The sequence below is a fragment of the Schistocerca gregaria genome, chromosome 2, assembly GCF_023897955.1.
Source record: "Schistocerca gregaria isolate iqSchGreg1 chromosome 2, iqSchGreg1.2, whole genome shotgun sequence".
Taxonomy (NCBI): Eukaryota; Metazoa; Arthropoda; class Insecta; order Orthoptera; family Acrididae; genus Schistocerca; species Schistocerca gregaria.
In genome coordinates this window covers 181,595,908-181,618,494 of record NC_064921.1, presented here as the reverse complement: position 1 = coordinate 181,618,494, position 22,587 = coordinate 181,595,908, and the positions used below count along the sequence as shown (strand labels likewise).

Sequence of the window (22,587 nt, the reverse complement as noted above, 5' to 3'; positions counted from 1 at the left end):
TTCTGCATTCTCAGCCATTGGTCATTGCTGATTCTTCTTCCTTTTAGGGGCAGTTTCCCACCCTGAGGGCAAGAGAGTGCCTTGAACTGAGTGTGTTCATTCGTGGAGAGACAGATTGGCCTCCTGTATTTACCTGCAGAAGGCACTACTCCAAGTACTGCTATACATGAAAATAAACAGTAGCTCTCCTTGGATCTTAAAACCACAAGTACTTTCTCCTGAAAGAAGAGAGGAGAGGTCAAGTGAGATCAGACAGGGTGGTGGTGGTGGTGGTGGTGGGGCAGCTGTAGGTTACTCAGAACTCCACCTAAGATGGCTTTCGTGATGGGAAAGAGTACAACTAAGATCTCATACAAGATGGGAAACAATCAGCCAGGACAAAGTTTCAAAATATATAAAAAAAAATTCACCTTAAAACATACTTGTTCTTAATCGGGTAAAAATATAAATTTTCTCTGTGCATAATGATGTAAGGAGAATTTAGTGTTTTACACAATACCTATAGTTCATGTGAGAATGAGAAGCAGAGTTGTTTATAATTTATTTTTATTGTTGCAGAAGGCAAGTTGTCATGTGTCTTGATGTTCATGGTACAGAAGCCTATACTCTTGTTTTTTAATTAGTTTTTGCAGCATTTACTTTATATGGCTGGGTTTGTGTAATAAGTACAAAACATCATTTTCTGATTCCTTTTACTCCAAATATTTGAGTCACAAATTGCACTGTAATCAAACCGCATACTGCTTGGCAGTTCCAACTATCCTACTCTTACAACATGCCGTCTGAAATTGGCACAAATTACTGTAACTATGTTCCTTGACGATGTTAATGCCAAAACTTGTTCAGATCATTGTCTTGTTTCAATGCTAATTTTTAAAATTTACAAATGTTTTCCAGTTTTCTGTGTTTCTATTTTACAACTCTTTATTTAGTTGCTTATCAACTGATGTTATGATCGTATTATGTGTGTATTCAGTTTTATATATTGATATTAATAATTTCAACAAATTGGGACCCATATGTCCATATATTTTATGAATTTTATTCTACCTCTTATAAAAAAAAACACAGTTTATAGATTGTATTCCATAAATTATACCAAAAGTCACCAGCTGCATAAGAAACAGCAAAACAGAAGTGTTTTGTTATAAAATCTGCTAATACATAAATTTGGGATAACTTCTCCATTTTCAAAGAAAACACCACCCCCACTGTCATAGAGATGAATGTTGTTATACTAATGAACATCTGCTGATTTAGAAATTCCATATGACAGTTTTGACAAGTAATTCACACTCTGTATTTTGTTCATCTTCATCCAGCAAGTTCTTTGCAAGCATTTCTGTAAGCTCTTGCGGTAGTTGCACCTCATGAATGTAAGTTGTGGTCGAGTAATTTGTCAAATAAATTTAACAAAATTCTTTGTGCAGCTTAATTAATTTAGTATAGTGTACTTATTTTAATGTAGACTCCTGTAGGCATGTAATCACAACTTAATTATGTACTCACATTATCAATAATATTAGGAGGAGGGTAGATTGCTCCTCCTCATAAAGACAATGTGTTGAGTTGCAGACAGGTGCAACAAAAAGACTGTTTCAAATTGAAAAAAGATGGTAGTGGAGATCCAGATAGCCCAGACTATGAAGCAGCTATTAAAATCAAGCCACATTACGTTCAGCTGCATGTTGTTCCAAAGGGTGTTCCGCTTCACTTGTGGCCACAGTTTGGCAGTAGCCATTCACCCCAGTGGACAGCTGGTCAGTAGTCATATCTGTATAGAAAAACCTGTGCAATCATTGCAGCTCAGCTGCTATATGACATAGCTACTTTCACAAGTTGCCTGACCTCTGATGGGGTAGGATAAGCTTGTGACAGGACTGGAATAGGAAGAGCTAGATGAGTGGATTGGGCAGGTCTTGCACAGGTCTTCCCTATAGCAAGGGATTGTGCTTTGGAGTGGCATAGGTGTGGTCTAGGATGCTGTGAAGGCTTGGGTGGAAGACAGAACAATTTTTTAGGAGGGCTGGGAAGAATCTTGATTAGGATGTCCCTCATTTCACTGCATGATGATGATGATGGTGATGATGATGATGATGATGATGCCCTGATTAAGGACATGGAGCAGTTATTCCAGTCTGGATGGTATTCTATGACAAAAGAGGTGCTCCTTTGTACCTGATTCTTTGAGGAGGGGGGGGGGGTGTTAACAGGAAATCTGTTTGAGGACTAGGTCTGGGGGATAAAACCTGTCTGTAAAGCCTTTGTCAGATATTCAGCATACTGGGCAAGGGAGTTCTTGTGTCACTGCAGATATGCTGTCCCAGAGTGGTCAGGCTGTATTGGGAGAGTTTATTTTGGTATGGAAAGGATGATAGCTGTTGAAATGCAGGTACTGTTGGTGGGTCGAAGTTTAATGTGGTCAGAGGCATGGATGAAGAGATTAAAAAGGCAGTGGTCAATGTTGAGGAAGGTGAGGAGGACCATGTGAAGCTGATGAAAGAGAAGGTGTTGAGGTTGTGAAGGAATGAGGATAAGGTGTCCTGGCCCTGAGTCCACATCATGAAGATGTCATCGATGGACCTGAACTAGACCAGGGATTTGGCAGGCTAGAAAGGTTTCCTCTAGATGGCCCATAGACTGAATGACATAGGATGGTGCCATTGCTGTGCTGTGGATTTGTTTCTAAACCTTCCCTTAGTAGCAAAAGTAATTGTGTGATAAAGCTAGGTATAGTAAAGGTGTATATGGAATGAGGTAGAGGGTTTGGAGTCCAAGGGACTTTTGGAGAGTTAGTGCTCATTAGTGGGCAACTGTGGGCATGAGGGATGTTGGAGTATAGGAAAGTGATGTCAACAGTGACGTGTAAGGTTCTAGGAGGTTAAAGGGATGGGGAATGGTTGGGAGTCAGTGAAGGAACTGGTTGGTATCTTTGACATGGGAGGCTCGATTTCAGACAGTTGACTGGAAGTGTTGGTCAATGAGAGTCACAATTCTTTTAGTGGAAGTACAGTAACCAGCTACATTGTGTTGTCCAGGATTGTTGGATTTGTAGATTTTTGGGGAGCATGTGCGGGGTGTCATAGGGGTGAGAAGGGAAATGAATTTGAGGGATAGGTTCTGGGGAGATAGGTGGATGAGTCAGACAATTGGCAGAGGCCTTCTGCCAGATAGTCACTGTGATTCTGCAATTCATACTGTCTTGCCACCATCAGCCCCTCCATGCTGTGCCAAGTAGTGCTCACTGCTACCCTTTCACCCTTCCCCTGCTTCTGTTCAGATAGTGGTCATGTGTGTGTGAGGTGTGCTTGCTTGTGTAAATGTGTGTGTTTCCTTTCTGGAGAAGGCTTAGGCTGAAAGCTCAATGTGCAACAATCTTTTTGTTGTACCTGTCTGTGACTTAACATGTCATCTTTATGGTGAGTAGCAATATACCGTTTTCATAATATTTTTGATATTCCTCCTTGGACTTCCCATTGTCTGTACTCTTAATATACTTGATAAATGGGGCTTTCAGACAACATATTGTCATTTCTGCATGTGCAAAGAAACTGAAAAAGTGAATATTGACATACATTTCTGGTGTGTCATTTTGAAACATACACTCATGTGGAGGACTAAGTAAATTTTTAAAGTAGGGCACTTTACAAGAAACTCTGTTTTTGTAGGCTTATTACATACACATAATTATTCATTCTGTTTGGGGAAAAATATGGCACACATGTCAGGAATGTCATTTTTGAAGATGCAAATATAGTTTATAAAGAAGTGAACAGAATGTGAGACTGGCTGAGTGCTGAATTTCTATCACTACAGTATATTTCTATGCCCAACTATGTGAACTAAGTAACTCCTTGTGATAGTTTAACTAGCACTTCTCCTTCCATCATACAATACATTTAACATAACCAATTTATGGAAAGTACTTGTCTGAACATGTTAACCTACACTGATGAACCGAAACAATATGACCATTGTCCAAGAAAGAGACTGAATGCTGGCAAAGTGACTATAACAGAGTGCAGATTGTTATTGCCCAGAATTTGTAAACCAAACTTTCAGAAACAGCATGCTGCTGTTTGCATGTTGCTGTTGTGAGCATCTATAGAAAGTGTTTGAAAGCCGTTAAAACCACGAGTAGGTGACAAGGTATTGGTTGTCAACACCTCAGACTGATTGTGAAGGTTGGAGGCTTGCCTGCACTGTAAAGCAGGATAGATGGTTAACTGTGGCAGACTTGATCACAAATTACAATTCTCATGCAGGTAAAAGCATTTCAGAGCGCATATTTTTGAACATGTGGCTCTGCAGCATGTGCATGTGTTCACCCAGCACCACCATCAATTACGATTTCAGTGGACATGGGATCATTGAGTTTGGACCATTGCTCAATGGGAATGTGTTGCCTGTCAAGTGAATCATGTTTCTTGTTATGCCAGGTTGGCCACTGGAGGCTGTATTGTACTGTGGGGAGCATTCACCTTGCCCTCCATGAGACCTATAATAGTAGTTGGAGTCACTATGACAGCTGTGGATTATGTAACCATTATTGTAAGCCAACTGCATTCCTTCCCGTTTGATTTTATTCCTGATCTACATCTACATCTACATCCGTACTCCGCAAGCCACCTGACGGTGTGTGGCGGAGGGTACCCTGAGTACCTCTATCGGTTCTCCCTTCTATTCCAGTCTCGTATTGTACGTGGAAAGAAGGATTGTCGGTATGCTTCTGTGTGGGCTCTAATCTCTCTGATTTTATCCTCATGGTCTCTTCGCGAGATATACGTAGGAGGGAGCAATATACTGCTTGACTCTTCGGTGAAGGTATGTTCTCGAAACTTCAACAAAAGCCCGTACCGAGCTACTGAGCGTCTCTCCTGCAGAGTCTTCCACTGGAGTTTATCTATCATCTCCGTAACGCTTTCGCAATTACTAAATGATCCTGTAACAAAGCGCGCTGCTCTCCGTTGGATCTTCTCTATCTCTTCTATCAACCCTACCTGGTGCGGATCCCACACTGCTGAGCAGTATTCAAGCATTTGGCGAACAAGCGTACTGTAACCTACTTCCTTTGTTGTCGGATTGCATTTCCTTAGGATTCTTCCAATGAATCTCAGTCTGGCATCTGCTTTACCGACGATCAACTTTATATGATCATTCCATTTTAAATCACTCCTAATGCGTACTCCCAGATAATTTATGGAATTAACTGCTTCCAGTTGCTGACCTGCTATTTTGTAGCTAAATGATAAGGGACCTATCTTTCTATGTATTCGCATCACATTACACTTCGCTACATTGAGATTCAATTGCCATTCCGTGCACCATGCGTCAATTCGCTGCAGATCCTCCTGCATTTCAGTACAATTTTCCATTGTTGCAACCTCTCGATACACCACAGCATCATCTGCAAAAAGCCTCAGTGAACTTCCGATGTCATCCACCAGGTCATTTATGTATATTGTGAATAGCAACGGTCCTATGACACTCCCGTGCGGCACACCTGAAATCACTCTTACTTCGGAAGACTTCTCTCCATTGAGAATGACGTGCTGCGTTCTGTTATCTAGGAACTCCTCAATCCAATCACACAATTGATCTGATAGTCCGTATGCTCTTACTTTGTTCATTAAACGACTATGGGGAACTGTGTCAAACGCCTTGCGGAAGTCAAGAAACACGGCATCTACCTGTGAACCCGTGTCTAAGGCCCTCTGAGTCTCGTGGACGAATAGCGCGAGCTGGGTTTCACACGATCGTCTTTTTCGAAACCCATGCTGATTCCTACAGAGTAGATTTCTAGTCTCCAGAAAAGACATTATACTCGAACATAATACGTGTTCCAAAATTCTACAACTGATCGACGTTAGAGATATAGGTCTATAGTTCTGCACATCTGTTCGACGTCCCTTCTTGAGAACGGGGATGACCTGTGCCCTTTTCCAATCCTTTGGAACGCTTCGCTCTTCTAGAGACCTACGGTACACCGCTGCAAGAAGGGGGGCAAGTTCCTTCGCGTACTCTGTGTAAAATCGAACTGGTATCCCATCAGGACCAGCGGCCTTTCCTCTTTTGAGCGATTTTAATTGTTTCTCTATCCCTCTGTCGTCTACTTCGATATCTACCATTTTGTCAACTGTGCGACAATCTAGAGAAGGAAGCACAGTGCAGTCTTCCTCTGTGAAACAGCTTTGGAAGAAGACATTTAGTAATTTGGCCTTTAGTCTGTCATCCTCTGTTTCAGTACCATTTTGGTCACTGAGTGTCTGGACATTTTGTTTTGATCCACCTACCGCTTTGACATAGGACCAAAATTTCTTACGATTTTCTGCCAAGTCAGTACATAGAACGTTACTTTCGAATTCATTGAAAGCCTCTCGCATAGCCCTCCTCACACTACATTTCGCTTCGCGTAATTTTTGTTTGTCTGCAAGGCTTTGGCTATGTTTATGTTTGCTGTGAAGTTCCCTTTGCTTCCGCAGCAGTTTTCTAACTCGGTTGTTGTACCACGGTGGCTCTTTTCCATCTCTTACGATCTTGCTTGGCACATACTCATCTAACGCATATTGTACCATGGTTTTGAACTTTGTCCACTGATCCTCAACACTATCTGCACTTGAGACAAAACTTTTGTGTTGAGCCGTCAGGTATTCTGTAATCTGCTTTTTGTCACTTTTGCTAAACAGAAAAATCTTCCTACCTTTTTTAATATTTCTATTTACGGCTGAAATCATCGACGCAGTAACCGCTTTATGATCGCTGATTCCCTGTTCTGCATTAACTGATTCAAATAGTTCGGGTCTGTTTGTCACCAGAAGGTCTAATATATTATCGCCACGAGTCGGTTTTCTGTTTAACTGCTCAAGGTAGTTTTCAGATAAAGCACTTAAAAATATTTCACTGGATTCTTTGTCCCTTCCACCCGTTATGAACGTTTGAGTCTCCCAGTCTATATCCGGCAAATTAAAATCTCCACCCAGAACTATAACATGGTGGGGAAATCTACTCGAAATATTTTCCAAATTATTCTTCAGGTGCTGAGCCACAACAGCTGCTGAGCCCGGGGGCCTATAGAGACATCCAATTACCATGTCTGAGCCTGCTTTAACCGTGACCTTCACCCAAATCATTTCACAATTCGAATCTCCGTCAATTTCCTTCGATACTATTGCACTTCTTATCGCTATAAACACGCCTCCCCCTTCACTGTCCAGCCTGTCTCTGCGGTATACATTCCAATCTGAGTTTAGGATTTCATTACTGTTTACGTCTGGTTTCAGCCAACTTTCTGTTCCTAGTACTATATGGGCGTTGTGACCGTTTATTAATGAGAGCAGTTCTGGGACCTTTCTATAGACGCTTCTGCAGTTTACTATTAGCACATTAATATTGTTATTCCTTGTTGCATTTTGCCTACTCCTGCCTTGCCGCGTCTCAGGAGGCGTCTTGTCGGGCCTAGGGAGGGAATTCTCTAACCTAAAAAAACCCCATGTGCACTCCACACGTACTCCGCTACCCTCGTAGCCGCTTCCGGCGTGTAGTGCACGCCTGACCTATTCAGGGGGACCCTACATTTCTCCACCCGATAGCGGAGGTCGAGAAATTTGCACCCCAGCTCTCCGCAGAATCGTCTGAGCCTCTGGTTTAAGCCTTCCACTCGGCTCCAAACCAGAGGACCGCGATCGGTTCTCGGAACGATACTACAAATAGTTAGCTCTGATTCCACCCCGCGAGCGAGGCTTTCCACCTTCACCAACTCCGCCAACCGCCTGTACGAACTGAGGATGACCTCTGAACCCAGACGGCAAGAGTCATTGGTGCCGACATGAGCAACAATTTGCAGTCGGGTGCACCCAGTGCTCTCTGTCGCCGCCGGTAGGGCCTCCTCCACATCTCGGATGAGACCCCCCGGCAAGCAGACAGAGTGAACACTGGCCTTCTTCCCCGACCTTTCCGCTATTTCCCTAAGGGGCTCCATCACCTGCCTAACGTTGGAGCTCCCAATAACTAATAAACCCCTCCCCCCGTGTGCCTGCTCGGACCTTGCTGAAGGAGCAGCCACATGTCCACTCACAGGCAGAGCGGGCGATGCCACACGGCCAGCCTCCACATTGACCCTCCGCCTCGTGCGCCGCGAACGCCGCTGAACCCGCCACTCCCCTTGGGGAGAGGGTGGCCCAACCGCGCCCGGTACCCGCGAAGATGTCTCGACAGCAGGGACAGTGGGTGAAGCATCTAACACCTGGGGTGCACCATGCGACGCACCAGACTCCCCACTGCCGCTACACTCCGAGGCAGCAGCCTGAAGACGGCTGACCGCGGCCATCAACACGCTCAGCTGTTCGCGAAGAGTGGCCAGCTCCTCCTGCGTCCGTACACAGCAGCCACACATCCTAGCCATCCTAAGGAATTAATTTACTGAAGAGACTTAATCAGCTTTTAACTAGACTGCTAATTCACTAAATGCGGTTGATTATTGACTAAACTGTGATTGCTAACCACTTCTTGTAGAAACAAGGAAAATAGCACTACCTGTCTCTGGACGGTATTGAAAACAAACACTAGCACTACGAGCACTATGGCTGACTAAAGGGACTCTCTGACTGTATTCGAAACACACACGAGATCTATGGAACACTTAATAGCACTCTACTATTAAAGCTTCCTAAAAGCAAAAACACGCAGAAGAAGAAGTGACAAGTAAGAAAAATACAGATAATACTTAAATTAAGGTAGCTCGCTGCACAGCAGACGTGAAGCAGACGGCGGTTAGGGCGACACTGACACTACTGGCACTATGGCTGACTAAAGGGACTCTCTCTGACTGTATTCAAAACAAACACGAGATCTATGGAACACTTAATAGCACTCTACTATTAAAGCTTCCTAAAAGCAAAAACACGCAGAAGAAGAAGTGACAAGTAAGAAAAATACAGATAATACTTAAATTAAGGTAGCTCGCTGCACAGCAGACGTGAAGCAGACGGCGGTTAGGTGGAATCTTCTAACAGGAAAACTGTTTGCGTCATGGGGTCTGAATCATGTTGGACTGATTTGAGCATCCTGATGGTGAACTTGTGTTGATGTCTTGGCCACCAAACGTGCCTGATCTGAACTTGCTGGAACACATTTGGTACTTTATCAACTGCTAGCTCCATGCTCGCAAACCATTGTCATATACTTTAAGGGAATTGCATGACCTGTGGATAGAAATCTGGTGCCACATAGTTCCACAAACCTACCAAGGACTTGTCAAATCCATGTCATGCAGAATCATGGACCAACACACTAATAGGCAATTGGTCATAATGTTTTGGCACATGATATCTTTAGATTGAAATTATGTTTGTAAGGCCGAACTTAAGAAAAGTTTAAATAAGTTTAAGAGAAGTTTGTAAATAGCAACTATGTTTCATTGCTTGTACAGATAGGACTGAAGGACTCAACGTAACCTGCCACTGCTTTGACATTTACTGTTGCCTGCAATGAAATGACCTGTTGCGTTCTTACAGTTTGTTACGACACCTATATGCTGTCCCAGCAGAACATCTATTTTAACGGGGCTTTATCAGCATAATCATCGCACTGTGAACAATTCATTTGAAGGGAATTGTTTTGGGAGGAAATGGCAAAATGAACTGGAACCATATGCTTTACCAGTTCCTCTGAGATCTCTTGGTTATAAAACATTTTATGCTGGAAAATATCTCAATCAGGTCAGTAAATTATCTGTTCTCTTTCAAGAACATACTCATTCTGATTTGTGTCTAGGAAATCAAGATAAATAACAATAGCATGGAAATTTTACTAAGTTGTTTTTAAATTAGCCTGATACTAACACTGTTCATCATAAGTGTAGCATAATAAATACTTACTCCTAATGGATTTGGGCAACTAATATGAAAAGTACTTTCAATTGCATTATGACCTTATTCTGCTGAGAATTACGTACATGTTTGACTAAACATAGATTTGCATAAAAGAAACATATTTGGATTGCAGTGTGATGAAAAATATTTTAAAAGGCAGATTGCTGTTCAATGTACTACCAGTAGTGCTATTAGAGAGAGTACAAGCTTAGGTAGGACATGCATGGCACATGAAACTGACTGTTGCTTTTTGCAAGGTATCATGCTGTCACTCAACTTTAGTGATTTGGGGAAAACGTGAGACGTTACTGTAGGTGGCTAGACAGGGAGTAGAATAAAATTCTGCTCATACAAGTGTCTGATATCTCAATCAATGTGTCACCTAGTTTGTGATACCAAAAATGGTGTTTGGACTTTTGTCATTCTCTGTTGTGTTATTTATGCGTACCCACCAGTCTTTAAGTTTGAAAATGATTTATAAACTATTTTTTTGTGGTAATGTTGAATTAGTAAAAGTATGTGAAGAACCAAATACTGAGAGAATGCCATCTTTTTGGATTAGTTATCATTAAGAATGATCAGTAAACTCATATTGGGTTAATGTACTGGTCAGTAAATTGAGCACTTGCCATCATACAACATTGGAAGCACATATGGTATCGAACATGGGATACTTGTGCAAAACACAATGCTTACAGACATATAAATGTCATTGTCACTTGTGTGACATCCATTGTCATATACAGGCCTTCTCTAAACTTCCCCATACATTAAGTCTTCAGTTGTACGCATTCATGTTTCTTCTGCCCGTCTTCTGTCACATACATTCCATTAATATTGTTATCTTGATCTTATCTTGTAGAATCCAGCAACAAGCATGCTTGGTCCATCAACCATTCATTCGTGTAGATACTTACCATGTCCACCTCAATTTCTTTTTCATTTCACTGTCCTAGGAATTCCTTTCGAATATCCCTCCATTGTTTACTCAGCCAACACTCAGTTCTTTATTCTTTCATTGTGAAACACAACTAGCTCTTTATTCACATGAAGTGTTGAGTGCTATTGACAAGGGATTTCAGATCGATTCTGGATTTCCGGAAGGCTTTTGACACTGTACCACACAAGCAGCTTGTAGTGAAATCGCGTGCTTATGGAATATCGACTCAGTCATGTGACTGGATTTGTGATTTCTTGTCAGAGAGATCACAGTTCGTAGTAACAGAAAGTCATCAAATAAAACAGAAGTGATTTCTGGTGTTCCCCAAGGTAGTGTTGTAGGCCCTTTGCTGTTCTTTGCCTATATAAATGATTTGGGAGACAACTTGAGCAGCCTTTGTAGGTTTTTTTGCATATGACACTGTCGTTTATCAACTAATAAAGTCATCAGAAGATCAAAATAAATTGCAAAATCATTTACAAAAGATATCTGAATGGTGCGAAAATTGGGAGTTGACCCTAAATAACGAAAAGTGTAAGGTCAGCCATATGAGTGCTAAAAGGAATTTGCTAAACTTCGGTTACACGATAAATCATTCTAATCTAAAAGACGTAAATTCAACTAAATACCTAGGTATTACAATTACAAACAACTTAAATTGGAAGGAACACATAGAAAATGTTATGGGGAAGGCTAACCAAAGACTGTGTTTTATTGGCAGTACACTTGGAAAATGTAACAGATCTACTAAGGAGACTGCCTACACTACACTTGTCCATCCTCTTTTAGAATACTGCTGGGCGGTGTGGGATCCTTACCAGATAGGACTGACTGATTACATCAAAAAAGTTCAAAGAAGGGCATCACGTTTTGTATTATCGTGAAATATGGGAGAGAGTGTCACAGAAATTATACTGGATTTGGGCTGGACATCATTAAAAGAAAGGCGTTTTTCGTTGCGACGGAATCTTCTCACGAAATTCCAATCACCAACTTTCTCCTTCGAATGCAAAAATATTTTGTTGACACTGACCTACATAAGGAGAAACGATCACCATGATAAAGTAAGGGAAATCAGAGCTCGTACTGAAAGATATAGGTGTTCGTTCTTTCCGCACGCTGTACGAGATTGGAATAATAGAGAATTGTGAAGGTAGTTCAGTGAACCCTCTGCCTGGCACTTAAATGTGATTGGCAGAGTATTGATGTAGATATATATGTAGATTCATTAATTCATTCACACATTGTGTTCCATCAGCCACATCAGGAAGGAGTCCCTTTAGGGATGTGGAACGAGTCAAGCTATACATTAAAAGCTAGACACGAGCAACTGCTGGATACTTTGGTGAAGTATACTAATAACAAATTATATCCAGTGCTAAACTACTCAAATTGATAATTATAATAATTAGTTCTACAACACTTTATACATGTACTTTATGAGAAAAATAGCTATTATGTAAAACAGGAGAACAATGGCTACTATGAAAAAAAAGCCCATGCTCCTCCTCCTGTACCACTCAGCTGCTGTTATCTGATACTCGTAGTTCAAACAAATCATTTTAACTGTACTCAGACCACTGTTAGCTTTCTATATAGTGGAGAAACTGGGATCTGATGGTTTCGCATTTTAAGTCCACATCTCACTGTCACAACTGGTAATACACACTGATGACAAACTTTCCGTTTCAGGTACATCGAAAGTTTAGCTTGAGTGAAGAGGTGCAATGGTTGAAACATTTGATTTGTGTTTGGGAATGTCAAGTTCTGAAACCCTGTTTGGACACTCAGGTTTAGCTGCTTCATGGTTTATCTAAACTGATTATAGCATATGCCAAAGTGGTTTCCTTAAGTAGTGTGCAGCAGATACCTCATATTTTTTATATGAGAGCTTGTGCATTGTATCTGGTGATCTCATCTGCGTGATAGGAAGATAGGCTGGGCAGCATTTGCTATCATGGGACACAGGTTCCAGTGCACCTGGTACCTAGATATGCAAAATAGCATGTAAGAAAGTGATTACTTTCTCTCTTTGAGTACACCATTGTTAGAAGTTGGAGAATGTAGGAAAGAAGGGTTGGGAGGAGGGAGGGGGGTGTCAATGATAGGTTGCTCAGAACCCAGGACAACAGCAGCTCCTGATGTGCTTGGAGAATCAAAAATGATGTGGCCTCTATAAGACTGTAATAATGGCACTATGAGCATACTATCATTCAGGTAATTCATCATCTACCATCTATGAAGACAATATATATTTGATTTGTAATTTTGTTCTTCGTTTGTTGCCAAAGGCCACTAAATCAACTTTCATAGCCAGAAGTAATACGACACACACCTGCAGTTTTATGTGCTCTGTATACTGTTCCAGAAAAAACATTTACTGGATAGATATATTAACCTCAATGGCTCCCCACTTGCTGATTCATTTCCATAGCAAAAATACATGTAAACTGTTAAAATACATGATTATTACAAGTCATAGCTTTCAAGTGAACTTCAGAAAATTGCATTTAAGTGCAAGTTACTTGATGCATTTCACCCTAAAAAGTCTTTATCACCAGTTGATTAGCATAAATTATGTTTAAAATGTTTTTATTCTGTCATATCACGTCATGTTATATGTTTGAATAATTTATCATCCAAGCAAAAAGTAATTAGAATGACAGCTCAACATATACATGTTTTGCAGGTTTAAATGTTTTTCTCTGTTGCCTCCACTCCTTGTCATCCTAACACTTCTTGTTGCAGTCTGTCCTTTTTTTATGTCTTCCCTGTCTGCTACTGATAACCTTACACCTTATCGGGTTGCATCTGTTGCTACTGTCATATCATTATTTCTCTCTTTGTCATGACTGTTCTAATTTGAACTGCATTTCTGGGTAACTGCAGCATTTAATCTTCAAAAACACTGATATCCTCCAATCATCCCCACTTCTCAGGCAGTAAATGGCATATGTTTGCCAACTTGTGATATAACTTTTATAAGCAACTGTTGTTGAAAGGTAAAAGTCCCTGTAATGGTCATAAATGTGAGTTATGGTTGTGACACAAAGTACTTTGCATAGTCATATAGACATCCAAATAGTACCATTGTTTTGTGGTCTCTTGTCTGAATTGTAAACTTAGTTGGGTCAAAATTTAGTCACTGTACGTTTTTGTGTAAGTATAGTTTTTATTTTTCTGAGGCAAAAAATTTAAAATATTTATTTTGTGTTTCGCATTGCAGTATCGCGGTGAAAATATTTTGAATCAATTATTTAATAACAAGTTTGTTTGAAAGAAAATAAAAAATAAAGAAGTGAAGCATAAATTATAAAATATAAAAATTTGTAGATGTAAATGTTTTGTCTAAGTGTATGATAGTACATCTATTGTATCCATTCCAGTATGGAAGGAAAGAGAAGGGAACTACACATGTTCCACCTGGATGGGACTGGTGGATTGGACTTGTTGGAAATTCCCGTTATTATAACTACACTCTCTCTGTCAATGGAAGCAGAATTCAACATGGAGATCAGGAGGGTGATTACTTGACAGATGTGATTGTAAGTATCTTTTTAAATCTGAGACATCACAGGAGGCAAGTTGACTTGAAAAACTTGTTGATAATTTGTTATATCCAGTCAGTGCCCAAGTTACTAGCTTTACGATGATAATTTGTAACTCAAACTGTAGAGATTTTAATACAGCATTTTTCTGCATTAGTTCGACAGCTATTTGAGGCACATGTTTGTTTTGTTTCAGTGGCAAACTATTGCTCACTCAGAAATCCTCAGGTCTTGAATGGTTTTTACATTTAGATTCCTTTTTTTGACTGTGATAATAAATTAAAACTGGTAATACACATTGCTGACAAACATGGCAAAGTGTTCATTACAGAAACAATGTGGGCTATATCTGTGGAACGACCCATTGAAAATGCCAAAAGCTGCCAGAGGACAGAATGTTTATTTGATAATTAGCTCCATTATAACTGAGCAACAGCCAGTCAGTCTACATTAGGAATTGAAGAAATCAAACCACAATCCTGCTATTGAGGTAACATGAACACACATAATAACAAAATTATTTACACAAACACAACTAAAGGACATATTCCTTCATCCATCCATCCATCCATCCATCCATCCATCCATCCATCCATCCATCCATCATGTTTCATAAATACCACCAAGAAGGACAACATTCAAGAATGTCGAATAACACAAGGTATACATCAATTAAATGCCAGGAAATCATGGAAATTTAATTTGTGTGCTATATCAACAGCAAACTATTATTGTAATGCTTAATGCTATTTATGCTTATGATAGCTAAATTTAACTGAGTAAACGAGAAAGCTGCTAATTCAAAAAATATTGTTACCATATCCGCTGAGCTATATAGCTGAAGGTATCTGCTATTGATAGCTTAATATTTACTTGACTACAACAGTATGTTTTCAAAGAAAATATTTACTTACATCTGTAAATACTGAGTCCTATTTAAAGAACATTATTCCTTGTCATGCAGCTTTACAGTGAAATCATATTAAGGAATAAGTGTATTGGGAGGCGAGTGTAAGAATTCCAAGATCCTTAAAAAGGCTTCTCCAAGATATACGGTTAGTTACTTCACACAGTATTCTTAATGCTTGCACCTGCTGAACAAACACCTTATTTGGTTAAGGTACACTGTCCCACTGCTCATGCCTGCTAAATAAACACTTTATTTACTTTCCGCCTCTTCTGTCCTGTCACCTCCTCTCAACTCACGTCCCCTCACCTCATTGTGCAGTGCTCGCTGCCAGTGCACTCACTTATCTTTTCCCCTTCTCTGGTCCTCCCCTTTCTTCTCTCTTTTTTCCCCTTCCCTCCCTCCCCCACAGCTTGTCAACTCTGCACTAGGCAACCCTGTCTGCCACCTCTAGTCTCTGCACGCTCCACTGTTCCCTGTTCTCCCATCCACACCCTGCTATCCTCCCCCTTCCCCATTCCACTACGCACTGCAGATTGTTGCTCCTGTTTAACACTTTACAGTTTCAGTGTGGCCTAAGCAGCCAGAGGTAGTGGTCATGTGCCTGTGAGGTGTTTTTTTGCTTATGTGGATGCATAGTTGTTTTTCTTTTCTGATGAAGGCTTTGGCCAAACGCTTAATGTGTTGTGCCTCTCTGCAACTCAGTATGTCATCTTTACAGTAAGTAACAATCTATTCATTCCATAATTGTTGTCTTTATTTACTTTAGGTACACTGACTCAAAATATAGTTGTGTAAGACAACAGTGAGTGAAAATGAGCTACGCCTTTGTCTTTAGCTCAATACATGGAGAGATAATGGCATATCATGCTGAATTGAGCTTCTTGATCTAATTATCAAGTCAGTCAACATGTTATTTACTCATTTCACTCATGAATTATGATGGAATTCGTGTAAATCTTCCCAGTCATCCACGCCTGACTTCCGCAGACTCGCTGAAACCTATGTGTTATGATATACTCCGTGGCAATGTTTGGCTGAATATCTGACTTTGTAGGATGGCTGGACATCTGGTATCTGACCAAACACTGTTTCATCTCTGGTTTACATGTGCGAGGGAAGTCGTGGAGATAGCTAATTCCATGGGACCAGATGATGGACATGTCATCCACATAATGGAAATACCAAGTAGGTTTTCCACTTGGCTGACTTCTGGGCTTCTTTTTACGGCAGTTTGCTTCACAGCTACATGCCGTAACAATTATTTCAAAAATGCCATGTCTTCAGCAAGGCACATACCTTTTATCTAGGATTAAGTTTCTGATGCATCTCTTTTTGCGAGTACCATAGTAAATTCATTACTATATTGTGTAAGGTGAAAATACAGAATTTTTAACAAAATTTAGTTTCATTGTGTGTCAACAATGAAAGATAAAGACCAAATTGAAAAAGTGTATATCTGTAAATTCATTTATTTATTTTATTTTATTTGTTTATTTTTTCATTGATTTGATATGCATAATTTATGCATATATAATATGAGCATGAGCCATTGCTTTCGTGTGTTAAAAATTTCTCTTGTGTATTGAAAAAGAAATTAAATGTTTTCTAAAAATTTGCAGACTTCATACAGCTTGGAATTCTTAAAGCAGAAAGATGTTCTGTCCTCTGGTTTTTTTATGATGCTGGCTCCACCAGCACCTCATGCACCATTCACACCTGCACCAAGCTACAGTGGTTACTTCAAGCATGTCACAGCCATGAGAACAAAAAATTTCAATGTTCCCAGCAAAGTAAGTCACATAAATTTTATTATCAAATTCATTCTACTGGGTGTTCAAAAAGTCTCTCCAGTGTCGTATGATTGTTAGCCGCGCGTGCACTTTCAACATTTAATATGAAAATTTGTAAGTAAAAATGAATATTCAATAAATTAATAACTTGTATTTCGCTGAGTTTAATTTCAGTATATTCACTGCTGCATACAGCACCCATTGCTAACAATCATAAGGCACTACGGAGAGACTTTTTTAACACACCGTTTAAAATTTATATTTTTTATTATTCCGTAAGCAATATCGTATTTCAATCTAAATTCTTTTTGTATTAAAATCCAACTTTGCCCTGTCTCCTTTAACGCATCACTGGAGACAACAGAGAACTAAATGTCCTGAAAAAGGAAATTGTTCCTGTTAAGTGCTCATTGTGTATTTGTGTCTAATTTCTCCTCTTTTTTTATCTTCAGCACAAGCACTGGCTTTTACGTATGCCTCCTGAAGAGCTTCCAGCAACTACCTTAAAAACACTTGATGCGTATTACCATAAACGATGGGAAACATTGTTATCGGTGGATGATATGGTAGAGTCAGTAGTAAACAAATTAAATTCTATGAATGTACTGAACAACACATATATTATTTACACATCTGACAATGGATTTCATATTGGTATGCATTCAAGTTATTACATGCATTGCTCTCAATTGAGAGATTTTTAAAAAAAGTGGAATATAGCATATTATTGACAACAGTAAATGAGTGAGCTGTACTTACTTCAAGATCAAATGAGTAATGCTGTATCGAATATTTAGGATCAATGAATCTTTGCTTAAGATGTAAAGATTTTTTATCTTTGTCTACTGGTTGCTTTGAGAGAATTCTAGCAGTAACCTGTACTTCATGTATGAATAACCTTATTTGATATCTTAATTGTGTTGCTACTCTACAAGCAATAGATTCTTTACTGTTTGTTCATATATCAAGCCATGTTTCCTTTGCAGGACAGTTTGCTCTACCTTGGGATAAAAGGCAGCCATATGAATTTGATATCAGCGTCCCTATGTTAGTTAGGGGCCCAGGTATTCCCAAGAAAAAGGTTATTTATGATACAGTTTTAAATATAGATTTGGCACCAACAATTATTGATATTGCTAATGCTTCACCTTTGATAAATATGGATGGAAAATCATTTAAACAGTTATTAATATCTGTGAACAAAACTAGCAAAAGAGGTTTTCTTGTGGAATATGTGGGTGAAGGAAATGATGAAACAATTGATCCAAAATGCCATTTACCAGTGGATAACGATATCAGTGTAAGTATGTTCCACATTAGAAATATATTGTCTTCATTATACTACTCTTACAAACATTTATTTTTCCAATGCAAGCTCAGTATTGTGTACTGATCTGGATCAGGAGTTGATTCATTGGGGACAATAAATACTGTTGCAGTCGATCTTTATGACCTGGTGAGAAATGTAACAGTTAAAAAAAGACCACTCTGATGTAAATAAGTTTAACTTTTTTTTCAAATTTTATGTTATAGCAATGTGTACAAGCAGCATCCTGCAAGTGTCAGGATTCACGTAACAACACTTACACCTGTCTACGCTATATGTCTTCTGCAGAGAATATCATTTACTGCCAATTCAGCGACTCAGAGGTAATTATATCTCAGTATATTCTTTAAGAGTATGCATCTTTAAGCTGTGGATAGGACAAAATGTCCCCCAATATGACATACAACACTCAGTCTACATGACACTGCAATGTTGCTCAGTGTCCCACAATGTGCTGCATAACATTTTGCGACACATTGACCTGATGGGGAACATGTTGCAAGCTCTCACTCTGAGAGCGAGTGCACGTGTCGTGTCTGTGCCATGCCATTTGTTGCCGAGTGTAATTGTGTGTACAACATGACCCTCAACATGTATGTAGTGTGGGGAAATGAAACTGTGCTTTTACTTATTGAAGTTTACCAGAGCTATAATTTGTTGTGGGATACTTAAAACCATATTATAAATATAAAATAAAGAAAAATGATGCATGTCAAAGTGCTTAAGTTTCTGAGAAAAGAAATAAAAGCCTGTTTGCATACACTCCATTCATAATTTATTCATGAAAAATAACAGAAAATAACATCTTCAAAACCTACTGGTGGCAGACAAGAGGATGTGAAGTTCAGTGCACGGTTTGCGTATGATGCAATGAAGCTTTTGCTGAAGGGGACAACAACTTCTGGTGACTTTGACATGTTGGAGATACACACAAGTCATGTTTTAATTATTTATTGTGAGAATTTACATAAAGGATGCTAAAACAATTATTTTATTGTAGGGTGGATCATGTTCAGTAATCAGAATTGGTAGTATATTTTCACTCATTATCCAAAGAAATATTACACATAGAGAGGATAATGCCCCCCTCTGAAATCCCTTAATTTTGTTTTTCATATTTCCATCCCAGGACAGATATCTTATATTATTTATTGTTTGCTTTGCATTTCTCCCAACTAGAACAAAAAAACTAAATGTGTCTATTTATTACTTCGTTTACAGTAATCACACACATCTGATTCCATATTTCTAGATTTTCATAAGGCATTTAACACTGTTCCCTACAAGCAACTTCTACGACTTTTGATCAAATTGCATGCTTACAGAATTATCATCTCCTCTAAGTTTTGGTTACATAACAAATCACACAAATCTAAAAGAGGTGAATTGAGCTAAATATATGAAGATCACAATTTTGAATAACTTAAATTGGAATGACCACCTAGATAATGTTGTGGGAAAAGTGAGCCAAAGACTGTGATTTATTTGCAGAACACTTAGAAGGTGCAACACATCTATGAGAGACTGCCTATACTACACCTGGCCATCCTCTTCTGGAGTAATGCTGCATGGTGTGAGATCTGCATCTGATAGGACTTAGGAGGCACATCAAAATAGTTCCAAGGAGGGCAGCTCATTTTCTGGTGTCACTAAATAGGGAAGACAGTGTCATGGATGTCATACATGAGTTGGCATCACAGTCATTCAAGCAAAGGCATTTGTTATAGCAGCAGATCTTTTCATGTAATTTCAGTCACCAACTTTGTCCTCCGAATGTGAAAAAAGTTTGTTGGTGCCCTTCTACATAGGGACAACTGATAATTGTAATAAAATAAGAGCAGTCAGAGCTCGCATGGAAAGATTTAAGTGTTTATTTTTCCCATGCACTGTTTGAGAGTGGAACAGTAGGGAAATAGCTTGAAGGTATTGTGAATTGCAGAGTAGTCATTTAGATGTAAAATTAGTAGCATGGAGATTGGCTGGCCAATACTTACTTTCAGGGGGTGAAGTTTCAGTAAATACATTTAAAAGTGTGGATACTATTTTCAGCTTTTGAAACTGTTAGGTCCTTCCTCTAGAAAGGACAGGTTTGGGCAGGTCACACAGACATTGTGCTGAGAAGGACACACTAACTTGCTTTGTAGAATAAACACCAAACTAGTATCCAATCTCATTTCTCTCGTAACATGTCTAGTTTTGGTTGCCCTAAGTCATTGCTCTCTCTACTAGCCATCTTCTTTCCTCTGCTATTTGTATACCACTCACATTCTGTTGTGCCCCCATCCCCTGCTCTCTACCTTGGAATTCATAACACCCTATTCATCCATACATTCATTCATCAGGTTCGATAGACTTTTCCATTTAGTAGTTGATCCTTTGGGGGTGTGGAATGAGTCAGAGTATACATTAGTAAAAGACAAGCAAATTGCAGACACAATATGTGTGCTGTATTAACAGTAACTATCACTGTACTGCTCAATGCTATTCATGTTTTTGCCAGAAAAATTTGCATAAGAAAGCTAGAAAGAAAGCTGCAACAGCAGAAAAAAGTAGCTGCTTTCTCAATTATACAAAATAGCTGCTATTTATCTCCTGTTGTTAGCTTAATATTTACTTGATCACATTAGTATTTCTCAATTACATATGGTAATTGGAAGTCCTGTTGGAATTTAAATAATTTAAGGAGTAACCTGACAACACAATGAATAGTAGATGTTTTGAGTCATCAAAAGGGACACAACTAAGACTGAGAACCTTTTTGTTTTCAGGCAAATTCTTTTTCTAGCTCAAAAGTATTCTTCCAAAAGCTATAAAAGCTTTCTGTCTTATTTATGTGTCTTTTGAAGACTCAACACTTCTACTGTTTGTGGAGTTATTACCTTTACTCCTTAAATTATTAAAATAGTTACCTACATTTTTAAATACATAAGGATCTTAGCTCTGAGAACTACATTCCTGAGAAAAGTTTTATTTTTGTTCCAGTAAAGTATTTTAGTATGCTCATTCTAAATCAGCCTTTACAACAACTTATAAATGTTTACTTGAGAAGAAAATGGTATCAAATCTCCGACATTCCTAGAAGTGCTCCTCCTGTTCAGCTGTTCAAACATACCTCACTTACTAATTCAGAACTCAAGTGTAGATGCACCTGTAACACTGTAATTACCATCTCAGTTTCCCACAGAAGACAGGGATTTTAGTTTGAGTCTAAATTTAGCACACACTTTTATATCATTAATAGTCACATCCTCAATAGGCACTACACTAATGCATCTAAAATTGCTTTCAGTTTGATGTGGTTTTAATATTTCATTTTTGTTTATATTTCAGAACTACAAAGAAGCTTACAATCTGAATGTTGACCCATACCAGTTAACAAATCTAGCATACAATTTATCCTCAGATTCAGAATCCTGGTATGTGAAAGTACTAAAACATCTTTCATCTTGTGTGGGACTGAAATGTAATTCCTTGATGACCAGATGACACATTTCTTAAAAACTCCAGTTGATCAATGTTTAAGTTAATTCACTGAGAAAATATTACCAGAACTGTTTGTTGTGGTGGCAACACCTAGTAAATTACCGTGTAATTACTGTCTTTTGTCTGTATCCCATCTAATATGATATGCTGTCTCTACTTTTTCCCCACGATGAGCTAGATGTTGAGCTGGCTCTCACAATGAGCCAAAATGCCTTATCCACAAACATATATGTTTTGTGGAACCAGTAGCTCACTGTGTAAGCTCATTTAAAAGTAATTTGATGTTTTCTTAATATTATTTGGCATTAGTGTTAATAAATTTTGTAAGTGATAACACCTGAACTTTGGTGTTTTTTCTTATCTGATTGTATACAGTGTAAACCAATTCTTATGTAAAGAAACCAATACACACAGTGTGTGTGTGTGTGTGTGTGTGTGTGTGTGTGTGTGTGTGTTTTTGTGTGTGTAAAATTTTTTATCCAGTTCCCCACTGGACTCGCATTCATTAGGACGATGGTACAATCCTGCGTCCGGCCTTCATGATTTAGGTTTACCATGATTTCCCTAAATCGCTTGAGGCAAATGCCGAGATTGTGTGCTTTTGAAAGGATACGGCTGATGTCCTTCCCCGTCCTTCTCTAATCAGTGAGACTGATGACCTTGCTGTTTGGTCTCTTCCACCAAATCAACCCAACCCAATCCAAAGCACCATATTTACTT

The 22,587-nt window shown here is 39.1% G+C and overlaps 1 protein-coding gene across 1 annotated transcript in view; it reads left to right on the top strand.

Moving 5' to 3' along the window:
- LOC126336643 (N-acetylglucosamine-6-sulfatase-like) overlaps window positions 1–22,209 on the top strand; it is a 68,399-nt gene extending 46,190 nt beyond the window's left edge. Inside the window, exons 3-9 of the mRNA XM_050000566.1 lie at window positions 9,513–9,716; window positions 14,196–14,354; window positions 16,887–17,057; window positions 17,510–17,711; window positions 18,044–18,357; window positions 18,591–18,707; window positions 21,715–22,209. Of these exons, the coding sequence (XP_049856523.1) occupies window positions 9,513–9,716; window positions 14,196–14,354; window positions 16,887–17,057; window positions 17,510–17,711; window positions 18,044–18,357; window positions 18,591–18,707; window positions 21,715–21,870 (1,323 nt within the window). The 3' untranslated portion in view covers window positions 21,871–22,209. The remainder of the gene's footprint in view (window positions 1–9,512; window positions 9,717–14,195; window positions 14,355–16,886; window positions 17,058–17,509; window positions 17,712–18,043; window positions 18,358–18,590; window positions 18,708–21,714) is intronic.
- The last annotated feature ends 378 nt before the right edge of the window (window positions 22,210–22,587 follow it).